General features: G+C 41.8%; 1 protein-coding gene across 4 annotated transcripts in view; it reads right to left on the reverse strand.

Moving 5' to 3' along the window:
• The window catches only part of SH3KBP1 (SH3 domain containing kinase binding protein 1), a 155,255-nt gene that overhangs the window by 129,250 nt on the left and 12,396 nt on the right, over positions 1–13,609 (reverse strand). For 2 of the 4 annotated variants that reach the window (XM_081199445.1, XM_081199443.1), the window contains exon 1: positions 3,078–3,099. The exons of the other annotated variants lie outside the window; for them this stretch is intronic. In XM_081199445.1, the coding sequence (XP_081055571.1) occupies positions 3,078–3,084 (7 nt within the window). In that variant the 5' untranslated portion in view covers positions 3,085–3,099. Of the gene's footprint in view, positions 1–3,077; positions 3,100–13,609 lie in introns of those variants that run through there. 4 annotated transcript variants of the gene reach the window in all.

A 13,609-nucleotide genomic window follows, 5' to 3' on the forward strand; every position in this document is an offset into this window, starting at 1 on the left:
CAGAATTCCAACAGTATAACCCTTAGTCTGTACATATTTGCAGTATTTCCACATTAATAAAAGAGCTGTGACAAATGTTAAAAGTCTCAGAGCTCCAATTAAAGTCAAACGCAAATCATTCAGTGACTCCTGTAGGTCATAGGATTGTGTTCGACAAAGGTATACTTGAAGCGCCTTTGAAAGCTACGCTTTGATTTAGTCTTAAGTCCACTGAGTTCCCTGGAACTATTGTGAATATGACACAGTGAACATCTCCTTAGGTATTCCCTCCAAAGTAATCTGTACCAAAGCAGTACACGTGATTTTTGATCACAAGGTGAAAGTTTGTTCCCATGCCAACACAATCGGTTGTTAAGGACATTCTATAACAGTGAAATCGGAACAGCAAAGAAAACACCCGTAAGGTGGCATTAAAATCAATTATTACCAATGCTGCTGTAACCATAATGAATCCACTGTCAAGAAGCCTGGAACAAAGATTTTAGACTGATATTTATAGTTAACCAAAGTTTGCTATGCCATCAGAAACTGAATAACATTAACCATAGTTAGTTTAAGCGAGTGCTATGCCAAATCCTGGCCCATTTTCAATTATTCTGTTTCAGGCAATGTTTTCCTGCTTTTTTCATAAGGGTGAGGGAGAGAACATAGAAGAAATTTCTTTTAGGGATGGTGGATTGGTCTTTTCTTTTAAACTTACTATATGAGGTGACTGAGATAGTCAAAATGTGGTAAGCAGCAGAGCAGGGCTCTTCACACACACCGTTTTCCTTGCCTGCAACACATCCTAGACTTCCCAAATGACCACTCAGATGGCCACATCAATCAGAATTGTTGTTGTTGTTGTTGTTTACTAAGGAAAGCTTTATGGGTGAATCAATAGTACCCAACTACAGGTGTTAATAGAATGATATAGGAAGCTGCCTTATGCTGAGTTAGACCATTGGTACATTTAGCTCACTACAGTCTACACCAGGGGTCAGCAACCTTTTTCACCCATGGGCCAGTCCATCGTCCCTCAGACCATGTGGGGGGCCGGATTGCATTTTTTTTGGGGGGGGGAATTCCTATGCCCCACAAATAACCCAGAGATGCATTTTAAATAAAAGCAAACACTCTACTCACGTAAAAACACGCTGATTCATCTGACCATCTGCGGGCCAGATTGAGATGCTGAACCATGCCTTAGGTTGCCTACCCTTGGTCTACACTGACTAACAGGAGCTTTCTGGGGTTTCACAAAAGAGTGCCTTGAGATGCTGGAGAATGAACCTTGTACTTTATGCATGGAAAGCATGTGCCTTATGAAATAATGAGCATAATCATAACGAAGAAACAGCTACCATACATCAAAATCTATCTCTTTCCTGTATGGCTTTACATATTACAGTTTATGTTTCCATTATCATGCTACCTTTTCAACTCATAAAGAGCAGCCAAGGTGACTAATAACTTTGTCATAATAATAAAACACACGAACGCAGTTAAAACATCAAAAATCCAATCTAACAAATCATTCAACCATGTTAGATACAGTAATAAAATTAACTGGCAGCATTCAGCGTTAACTAATCACTGCCCACGGATAAGGTCCCCAAAGCCTTAGTGAAATGGTTTCGCCTGCTTTCCAAAGCAACAAGTGTTGAAAATCTGGCTCTGAGGGCATCCTGAAGAGAATAAAATACACAACACAAAGGGGCCTCCTCCAAGCTCAGATGCCAGCAGGCTGCATCTGATTATCACATGGGGATGGATTTTCAAGGCATCCTATGAGTCACCCCAGAACCAAATAATTTAAAAACCTTAAAAGTTAACACCATCATCTTGAATTGGACCCAGGAGCAAACAAGCAACCAACATAGCTTTCTCAACACTTGATACAGCTACATAATCCATGGGGCTAGCCAACAGTCAGGCAGCCATGTACTGAAAGTCAGCAGCAAAATGATCAAGCAACTTGTCTCATGAAGAAAGGTAACCATATTTAGGGCTTTTTAGCTTAGAAAATACCTAGGGGGTGGGGGGACATGATGGGTGTATAAAAAAAATATGCATGGTGCAGATAGAGAAAAGATTTTCGCTCCCTCATAATACTCAGGGAAATCCAATGAAACTGATTCAAGATTCAGGACAGACTAAAGAAAGTGCTTATCTGACCAGGGGATAGTTAAACTGTGGAATTCACTTCAATATATATTGATGTTCCCAAATTTGTATAGCTTTAAAATAGAATTACAGTGATACCTCGGGTTAAGAACTTAATTCGTTCTGTAGGTGTGTTCTTAACCTGAAACTGTTCTTAACCTGAAGCACCACTTTAGCTAATGGGGCCTCCCGCTGCTGCCACACTGCTGCTACACAATTTCTGTTCTCATCCTGAAGCAAAGTTCTTAACCCGAGGTACTATTTCTGGGTTAGCAGAGTCTGTAACCTGAAGTGTCTGTAACCTGAGGTACCACTGTAGACAAATTCAGGAAGGATGAGGTTATCAGCGGCTATAAGCAACATAGGCTATGTTCCACATCCACTCTCATTGAGGCACTATGGCTCTGAATACCAGTTGCTAAGAACTGTGGACCCACTTGCAGCAACTTCTCCCCAAGGAGCAAGGCCTAGACTGTGAAGGAGAACAAACTGGACAAAACCCTGCCCACTCAACGCAGCCAGAATTCAAACAAGGCAGCTGGCATGAAAGCCCGCCAATCCCCAGTGGCCAACCTGCTCCCTGAGGGGTAGGAGTTCTCTGCAACAGGCTGCAACAGCCACCCCCCACCCCCGTCTGGGTAAGCAGCCATTACAGGTGAGAAGAGCACTGCTGCAGGTCTGGTACGGCTTGTAGGCTTCACCAAGACACCCAGTTGGCCACTCTGAGAACAGCAGACCAAACTAGATGGGCATTTGGCCTGACTCAATAAAATTCTTCTATGTTCCGTGTCAATATGTACTAAGCACAGCCATCAAAAGAGCACCAGAACAACTCTATTTTAAGAATATGGATTGCGCCCAGAAGCAGTAAAGCAGCGGGACAGGGAAGCTATTTCAAGCAGAGAAGCAGAAAGCAGTAAACGGTGCCAAACCTTTCATTTGCCCAATTCACTCCAGTAGCCCATCCTCCAGCTAGACTCATATCCAGTCTTAGAGCTGTGGAAGATGACAACAAGCTAGGAAAGGAGAGGCAAAAGCTGTAGGAAGCAGTAGGCAACGAACACACTTTAGCACGGCCTTCTGGGTAAAACTGCTCCTTCAAATACAGCGTACAGTGGTACCTCGGGTTACATACGCTTCAGGTTACAGACTCCGCTAACCCAGAAATATCATCTCGGGTTAAGAACTTTGCTTCAGGATGAGAACAGAAATCGTGTTCCGTCGGCGCGGCAGCAGGAGGAGGCCCCATTAGCTAAAGTGGTGTTTCAGGTTAAGAACAGTTTCAGGTTAAGAACAGACCTCCAGAACGAATTAAGTACTTAACCTGAGGTACCACTGTACACACTTTTGGTTCAACTGCATTCTAAAGCAGCAATCCTGCGCTGTAAAATTCCAAAGAGTTGCAAGCTTCCACACTAAACGTAATCTATGTATTAATCAATTTGTGTGCTATTTAAATTGCAAACAAGGCAGCCAGTGTGAGGGGAGATAATCAAATATTTCACAATGCCATATGATGCAGCAGGCGGGATATAACCTGTGACTCTCCAGATGCTTTAAACCCCAGCACTCTTCAGCCCCTGCTTGCATGGCCTATAATAAGGCACGATAGGAGTTTCAGTGCAGCAACATATGGATGGGCCACAGATTAGCCACCCCCTGCCAAAACCTACTTTAATATCGAACTGCTTATTACATTCAAGTATGATTCTTTGCTAATGAGCATTTCCTTACATTATGTAAATAATTAAAATTGGAATAAATATGGAGTTAGGGAAAGACCCGTGCCCCCTTTTCCCCTCGCTCTTTCACAACAAATTTCCTGGAATTTGCCTGAAAAGACAGTAATTAACAACAGGAATTGTTTTGAAACATTACATATTTCACTCCTTATGTTAGCCTTCTCCATGATTAGAAAAATCTGTATCCCATCCATTACCTCTTTTTAAAAGGCTATACAGGCTTTTAAAGCTCTGTCATAGATAATTTAGCAAGATGCAGTGTTGGACGTCTTTAAAATTAACCTACCATTCCAAAGAAGCTTTTCACCACCCTCATTGCTAATTAGAACAGCTTAAAATTGTCAAAAGCCTCAAACTATGGCTGGCTATTTTAACAGGCCATTTTTCTAAAGCATTTTTATTTTATACCTAAATTGTTATGCAAATACAGTTACTGAGGCTGAAATCCTATGAACACTTAACCGGGTGTAAATCCCACTGAACTCAATGGGATTTACTTCAGAGTAGACATGTATAGGATTACACTCTAAGAAAATAATCCACCATTACAAGGCATACTGAAAGTAATGCTGATTTAGGCATGAGAAATGCTTTGTGGATTGTCCTCTAAGCTATTACATAAAATGACAATTAAAATTGTATGAGAACAAGTACATAAGAGAAATAGGAATAATTTACCAAAATAACTTTACATACCGGAGGGGAAAGGAAGAGGAAGGGATGTGTACACACAACAGAAGAGATCTGCTGCTTTGAAAAAAGATGAAATGCTTTTAACAAATTTGATTTCAGAATAGTATATTTCAGGTGCTCCATAAATACAAAAAAAAAGAGTTATTCAGATCTGTGTCAGGTACCACTGATTCAATTATAATAATTTGCTAATATATTCCTACTTTAGCCCCCTATTTTAAAGGAACTCCAAATAAAAGTGCAGGCATATACAAACCATAAAAAGCCGGAGGGGGGGGGGAGGCATTTTGCACTCAATAATCCACAATCTGAAATCCTACACTACTAAGCAAGCCACAAGGGAAGAAAAATGAGTACAGCTGTAGACTAAAGCTGTAGAATAGATCTTTGTCCAAGTAGGGAAGCAAAACTTTCAGTTTCCTCTTTAAATCTTCTTCTTCTTTGGCGATCACTTGTAGCCGAGTAAGATTGTCTTCCATAAACACGGTTTTAACAATGAGTCCATAAGTGACTGTGGAGGCCAATTCTGGATCCACATGCCCTTCCACAGTGGGGATGTTGGCTCCCGGGTGGGAGTTGATCACGGTGTGGATTTGCCAAGTGTGCCTTCCTCCTAGCATGTTTCTCCCTTGCATTCTGAGTTCAAGTGTCTTCAAAGCCCATGACACCTTTGGTAAAGGCTGTTCTCCAACTGGAGCGCTCACAGGCCAGTGTTTCCCAGTTGTCAGTGTTTATACTACATTTTTTTAGATTTGCCTTGAGACAGTCTTTAAACCTCTTTTGTTGATGACCAGCATTACACTTTCCGTTTTTAAGTTCAGAATAGAGTAGTTGCTTTGGAAGACGATCATCAGGCATCCGTACAACATGACCAGTCCAACGAAGTTGATGTTGAAGAATCATTACTTCCACACTGGTGATCTTTGCTTCTTCTAGTACACTGATTATTAGTTTGCCTGTCTTCCCAAGTGATGTGTAAAATTTTTTGGAGACACCATTGATGGAATCTTTCGAGGAGTTGGAGATGGCGTTTATAAGTGGTCCATGTTTCACAAGCATATAGTAAGGTTGGTAGTACAATAGCTTTGTAAACAAGCATTGTGGTTTCCCTCAAACACTCTGCACTTCATTCAGGAGAAAGCCGCACTCACAGAGTTCAGGTGATGCTGGATTTTGGCATCAATGTTGGCCTTTGTGGAATGATAACTGCCTAGGCAGGAGAAGTGATCAACATTTTCCAATGTTACACCATTGAGTTGGATTTGTGGCACTGCAGAGGGGTTATTTTGTACTTGTTGGTGCAGCACTTTGGTTTTTTGGATGTTGAGTGATAGGACAAGCTTTTTGTAAGCTTCTGCAAAGATATTTAGGATGGTTTGGAGGTCATCCTCTGAGCGTGCACACACTACGTTGTCATCAGCATACTGATGCTCTATGACAGAAGTTACAGTAACCTTATTCTTTGCTTTCAGCCTGCTCAGACTGAAGAGCTTTCCATCTGTTCGATATATGATTTCTACTCCGGTGGGAAGTTTCCCTTCGACAATGTATAGGATCATGGCAATGAAAATAATGAATAGAGCTGGGGCAATAACACAACCCTGTTTAACACCTGATCCCACTATGAATGGTTCACTTTGAGAGCCATTGTTATTTGCAATTGTTGCTGTCATATTATCATGGAGGAGCTGAATGATGTTTATAAATTTATCTGGGCAGCCAATTTTCAGAAGGACAGTCCACAGGGCATTACGATATACAGTGTCAAAAGCCTTAGCCAGGTCAATAAACGCCATATACAGGGGTTGGTTTTGCTCTCTGCGTTTTTCTTGAAGCTGTTGAGCAGTGAAAATCATGTTCACTGTCCCCCTAGATGGCCGAAAACCATTTTGGGATTCAGGAAGGGTCACCTCAGATATTATTACAAGACGGTTTGCTATGATCCTTGCAAGAATTTTGCCGGCCGCAGCTAATAGAGAGATGCCTCAATAGTTTCCACAATCAGTTCTGTCACCTTTTTTTAAAGAGATTGATAATTTTGGCATCTCTAAAGTCTGCTGGGATTTCTTGTATAAGTTAAATTCCGCCCACTTTGAAGATTTCAGCAGGTATCCCATCAGGTCCACTGGCTTTGTTGTTTTTCATTTGGTTAATAGCTGTACACAACTCTCCCAGATTTGGAGATACTGCAAGCTCATCTCTAACTTGTTTTTGCGAAATTTGCGAGAGGACCTCAGCAGCTACGGGGGAGTTGCGGTTAAGGAGATGTTGGTAATGTTCTTTCCAGCGCAGTGCAATAGCTTCTTTATCTTTTAGAAGTGTGATACCGTCTGCTGAGCGTAGGGGGCATATGCCATGATTTATTGGCCCATAGATGGTCTTTGTGGCTTTAAAGAAACTCTGTGCATCATGAGTGTTGGCTAAGTGCTGGATCTCTTGAGCTTTTTTTTACCCACCAGGTGTTTTTTAGTCCTCTGGTTCTTCTTTCAACCACATAGGGTTTTTTTCTTAGTGGCGCAGTTTCTATCTCTTTGCCAGATCTGAAAGGCCTTCCTTTTCTTGTCAATCATGCATTCAATCTCACTGTCATTCTCATCAAACCAGTCCTGGTGTTTCTTGGTTTGGTATCCAATAGTTTGTTCACAGGCTGCAATGATGGATGTTTTTAGCTTGGTCCAGTGTTCCTCGATGTTATCAGGGAATTCTGAAAGTAGATGGTCCTTAAGTCATTTGAAAGCAATCCTGCTTAACGGGATCTTGAAGGGCTTGAGTGTTCATTTTGCGCCTTGGTTTCCTTCATTGAAGCCTGCGTTGAGGTTTAATCTTGACAGCCATCGTGGACAGTACTTGTCAGTGATCTGCCCAGCAGTCATCAGTGCTTGTCATAGGAGGAGCACATCACAGTAGGTAAGGAGCACATCACGTGGATCTTTAGAAAGGACAATAACATAGTCTAAGAGGTGCCAGTGGTTTGACCGAGGATGCCTCCATGAAGTTTTAAATTTATTTTTCTGTTGAATTGACGATGTGTTGGTAATAACAAGGTGGTGTGCTGCACATATCGTCAAAAGTAAGATTCCGTTCTGGTTGCTGTTGCCAACTCCTCCTTTCTCAATAGTTCCAGGTCACAGATTGAAATCTCGCCTAACTCTTGCGTTAAAATCACCCAGGAGGGTAATTTTATCTTCCTTAGACGTCTCTGATAGGACGGTACGTAGCTGAGAGTAAAATTTTTATTTAATGTCTTCATTGGCATCAAGTGTTGGTGCATAAGCGCTTATAATAGTAGCCTGTTGGTTTTTGGTGAGCTTTATTCAAAGTGTTGAGAGTCGCTCATTAATGCCAGTAGGGACTTCTGACAGGAGCTTCACAAGGTCATTTTTGATAGCGAAGCCTAACCCATGTATTCGATGTTCTTGTTCAGATAGACCTTTCCAGAAGAATGTGTAGCCTCCTTTTTCTTCCTTCAGTTGTCCCTTGCCTGCTCTTCGAGTCTCTTGAAGCGCTGCAATATCGATTTTAAAACTTCACAGCTCTCTTGCAATGATGGCAGTTCTGCGTTCAGGACGCTTGCTGTCTGTGTTAACTGACAAAGTCTGTATATTCCATGTTCAATTGTCTTTTACGACCGCTAGGTGGTGACCCCACTAGATGCGGTAATCCAATCAGAGAAAAAGGGAGGCAGACTATGTTTAGGGCACCTTTTCTAGCTCCTCCCCCTTTTCGGGCTGAGCAGAGTGGATCCTAAAAAGGGCTGCTCAGTCATGGATACAGTTTCCTCTTTAAATACACGTAGCTGGAAAGGTGTAGGGGGGTGTTCCAGAAACCTTGAAGCTTTATCCTTGCTATCTTACACTCCTAAATGATCTACAAAAGTGGAGACTCTTGCCTACTTATACAAGCTAAACTCAACATACATGGCAAAGTCCATGCCTTTTTTTAAAACATGTTCATTGCAACAGCAAGTAGTAGATTTCATGGGGAAGGGAAGGCATCATCCACCATCATGACCCATGATCACAAAACAGACTTGAAAGTTTTAGCCCTCCAATGGTTGCCCACACAAAAATGACTCTCCACTATTATTAAGATGGTTTCCATTTACTTTCAATATTAAACACTCACACGTAAGTGGCATAGCCCAGAGTCACAGATGGCAATGGTCCTATTAATTTGTAAGACTGCTAATGGAATTTAGGAATGGCATATACAGGATGTTTGTACAATAACCACATGTTTGGAATTAAAAACCTGTTGACACTTCTATAGCAAACACTGAGTAAAATATGCATAGCATTTCTTGAGTAGAACATATATTTATGACTGTCAACTGGATGAAGATTTTCAGTTTATTAATCTAGCTTTAACTAATAAACGAGTTCACTGATTCAATACACTTGTTACTTAAAAAGGATCAGGGAAGGGGGATGTTCTCTCTAGCGATAAAAGGTTTGTTCTAATTAAAACATACGGTCAGAATAAAAGACACTTTAATATTTTCCACTTTATACATTTCTGGCCACCTCCTACCTGGCATTGCTTGACAATTATACGAAACAAAAAATCAATGCTGTTTTGAAAGGTTGTCCACTACCTTGATTCAAAATGGCACTCAACCATGTCCAATCATAAATGAATACCTGCTTCGGAACCATGTTGCAAAATTAGAGAAAAGACCAACTTGCCAAAATGTACAGATTGAATATGGAAATTGAAATACTAGCAAATACGGACCACATTCAGAAAACTTAGATACTTTTCTGGTGAAGACGAGAATTGATTTTTTTTCTGTTCACCAATTGCAAAAATTCCCTCCATTAAGTTAAATATGAGGGCTGCACCATTTACAGGACTTTCACTCTTGAAAAACTCCTGCCTATATCAATACAATAATTGGGAAACATGAAACATACACACCCCTGCATCATATCAGAGATTTTGTTTTCTATCTGATTGCTATTATGAGACACGATTTCTGCTGTAAGTTTCACACAAGGTAAGTAACCATGTTCCATTTTCAGACTTCCCTAAAAATCAGGATGCATCCAATTTCAGTTGTTCTTCTGTGAAAGTATGATTAATAATTTTAACAACAAAGGCCTAATCCTCACATCAGGTTTAGCCAAACTGTGACTTAACATGAACACATAAACATAGAGCTTCCCAAAGCAGAAAGAATGGAAGCTTAGCTTCTTCCCAGTCATTTGACTGCTGTGCCATGATGACCCAAGTCATAGCTTGGCTTACTTCATTGTCCAAACTTGGGCTCATGCATAGTTCTCTCTAGACTAACTATGACCTGTAACTAAGGTTTGTGCTATGGTTTACAGCTCATGGTTTGTCTGGGAGAGCTAAACCAAAAGCTCAGGCTTAGATGACACTCTAATTCAAACCACGGTTGAGCTCAGCACCGTGCAATAGCAAAATGACCAGGAAGGAAAGAAGCAACTGTTGATCTCCTTTCCCACACTGAGCCATAGTTTGGCTTAATGTGAACAGTGAATCAGGCAAATGACGGAGTCAAACCCACACACTTCTCTATATAATGGTAAGAAGTTCAAATTCCATTCTTTCAAGATTGCTGAAGATGCTGATTTAGAACATGCAATTGCATTCTTTTCAGCACAGTAGCTTGTTGTCAGTGGGCTTTATTGTAAGAAAGCCATAGCAGTTTCAGTTTGGAAATCCAAGTATCTTTCAGTTTTTCCCACCAAGTTCAGCAAGGAGGCTGGAAAGAAGGAAGGCAGTCTTGCTCTTAATGTTCATCCCCGCTGATTAATTGGCTATCAAATCTTTAGTTGTTTAATCTATTAATGAAATCTAACAACCCTGCTAGTTGAGTGCAATAACACCAAAATAAATGGGCATGCTTTACATTTTTCCATCTTGAATCTTAGTAAGATTGGGGCTCTCAAATTTTGTCCTCAGATCAAATGGGTGCAAAACACACCATACCTGACAGCCACCACTTTCTCTTCCAATCAGAGGGCACTAAAAACAGAGTGGGGGTGGGGCTCTGTCCTAAAAACACTAGGAAGTGGCCCTGTTGAACAAAATAGGGCATATTTCTGAGAATTGGTCTGTTAATAAATATCAGCAAATAGCCATAGAATTAGTCTGTTGGTTGCTAGAGAAAGACTACTGACCACCTTAGAATCCACAGGACACCCTGCCAGACACACATTCATTACAATGGGCACAGATCCCTGACTTTTCAGCAGACATTCAAGAATGAAGCAGATTCCACAAAAGCTGACACTGTGTAATACAGATGACCAAAACTACAACATGCTTCAAATATTTTAGCTGATGCTGTGAATTCCTTGGACCACAGGGAGAAAGAAGAACATAGAAGATCAACTACAGGAATTCACATAGGGCAATACCAAACATTAGTCATACTCAAGAGTACAGTCAATGAGCAAATTACTTAAAACCACTGATTTCAATGAGTCTACTCAGTGTTGAGTAGACATCACGCAGTTCAGAGTCGAATTTAACTCTTTATTAGCAAAAACATGATCTTCATAGCCTTGGATGAGTTTCAGGTCTAATGATCATTAGCAGGCCATGGTCTTAATCAATGAAATCAGACTAAAGGTTCCTGCCTCCCAACAGCTATCTATGTCTCCTCCTCTTCAAGCTTTTTCTAAGCAATCCAAGACTATGCCTGTCTTTGCTCCACCCGTTTCATGCCTCTCCTGCTTCTCGGAGTAAGGGGGAGGGAAGTTTGTCATAGCAGGAGGGGGAGACACCTGTGACTCTTCACCAGTCTGAGTCATCTCTGTCTCTTGACTTCCCTCCTCTCACTAGCCTGCCTTAGCTTCTGCCTCTGATTCTGAACTTCTATCTGCCACAGACTCTTCCAACTCACTGAGCCCTGTTACCCCTTCAACTTAAGACACCTCCTCTTCCCTCTTCTCATTGTTGTCCCACCATCACTATCCAGGCTCTGAGCCTTCTTCCCTTGGTGATTTCCCAGCTGGTTCCTCCCATCATTCCTCAGCATCAAACCAGTCCATGACAGTGTCTTATCCTATTGCAAGATAAAAGCAGCATGCTCATTTCCCTGGCTCCGCTAACTTCCTAAAACCCAGGGACTCTGAGACCAATGCACCCTACATTTTCCAGTCCGTACTCCCCTAGTCTCTCCTGGATCTCAGGAGAATGTGCTGATCTCTTGCAACACTACCATGAATTCCAAGTGTTTAGATACATGGTGATTCTAGAATCCTGAGGTTGGCACACACTTAGCGATCATATTAAGGAATTCTATTAGAAATAAAAGGTAGAAGGAAGAGCAAGCAGGTGGTCAAAACAGAACACAAAATAAACCGAAATAAACCTAGTCTATTTCCCTGGCATAGTCCAGAGCAACTCTAGCAGACAGGCCAAAAATGAACCGCAGTGGGATCATGACAGGGGAGGGATCACAGCTCAGTGGGAGAGCATGTGTCTTGCTCAGTTGGTCAGAGCATGGTGCTGATAATACCAAGGTTCAATCCACATATGCATATTCCTGCTTTGCAGCAGGCTGGACTACTAGATGATCCACAGTGTTATTTCCAATCCCATGTCTGATCTCTGGCCGGCAACTATCGTTAAAAGGATCAGGTAGCAGGTGATGAATGGCAGACGTCTGTCTGAGACCCAGGAAACCTACTGCAATGAGTCAGGATAGTCTGGGAAAGATTTATGGAATGGAAATCAAACCCAGTGCAGTCTACTAAATGGTTGCAACCACATTCCTGAGTCTTCAGGCAGTGGCCTCAATCAACATCTGCTACCTAGTTTACTTCACTGGGTTCAGCATGGGAACTTTTAGATATGCAAAGATGGACAAATACTCTGTGTTCTGAGGCAACTTCCTTTGCTCCTGTGTGGTGTTATTTAGAAATACTTCCACTGAATTCTGTTAGAGGGCCAAAACACATGTCACACAACCCCTCACTTCCTTCCATCCTACACACAGTGCTAAATGTGTCCATTGCTCAGACATTAACGCACATAACATGGGGTTCTCTTTCTCGCTATCTCTGCTGGCACAAATTCCTTGGGCCTCAGAACACATAACACTTGTCTTTGTCTTCACAGACTGTGGCTCATGAATCCAGACACAAAACCCAACAGGATCTTGAACTTTACTCTGCCAACTATGGATGCAAGGGCAAAGCATCACACACAGGAATGCAAGGGAAGAGAGAACCTATGCTTCCAAATATGGCTGTAGCAATCTCTCTCTTTTCACTAGATAATACAGACACACTGAGTACTGGCTAAGTTCCATTGACCAATGAGTTCTTCCTCAGTAGCAGGTGGCAGCATCTTCCACACAGGAAACTCCAAGAGTGGAAAGGCAGGTCATGAAAGTCTTTTCAGGTCACTTCTAGGTTTGGTGCCATGCGCATTTATCCATCAATCAGTTGTTGCCCGTGCAGTGAAGGTGCTTACTTGATCTCAATAGGCAGGGAGTTCCAAAGTGCTGGTGCTGCCACGCTAAATGATAGCAAAATGGGTATTATGTGGCATCTGCAGTAATACAAATGCAGCATCACTCTCTAGCCACTTGAGATCCTTCAAAGGTAAGAAGTCTGATTGTGATGTGGATGTGAGTGATGGAGTGGCAGAGGCTGTGTGATACAAAAGGCATCTTCAATCATGTGAGAACCAGGCGATTGGCTCAGACACTGGAAACATTCTCAAGACTGAGCCTTTTCTATTGGGGGATCACAACCAGTGGCTACCAGCATTTGCTTCTGTAGAAGTGCAGCTTCCCTGATGGCTTAATCTAGTTCTTCCCTTTCATTCCCTGAGAAGAGGATCTTCCTCCTCAGATGAAAATTGCCTCACTAGTGGGCCTTGAACTCTTGTCCCGGGGACATGTTTGTCATACTTGTCTCCTCCCAAATGAGCTGCCTACTTGTTGCATTGTACTACCAGTTCTTCTGGCCTTGTGTGCTAGCTATCTAAAAGTGGTTATATGGTGTTTATATGTGCAAGATGTATAAGAGGGTTCACAAGCTGGTGCA

Source organism: Podarcis bocagei (assembly GCF_964188305.1).
Source record: "Podarcis bocagei genome assembly, chromosome: 6".
Classification (NCBI taxonomy): Eukaryota; Metazoa; Chordata; class Lepidosauria; order Squamata; family Lacertidae; genus Podarcis; species Podarcis bocagei.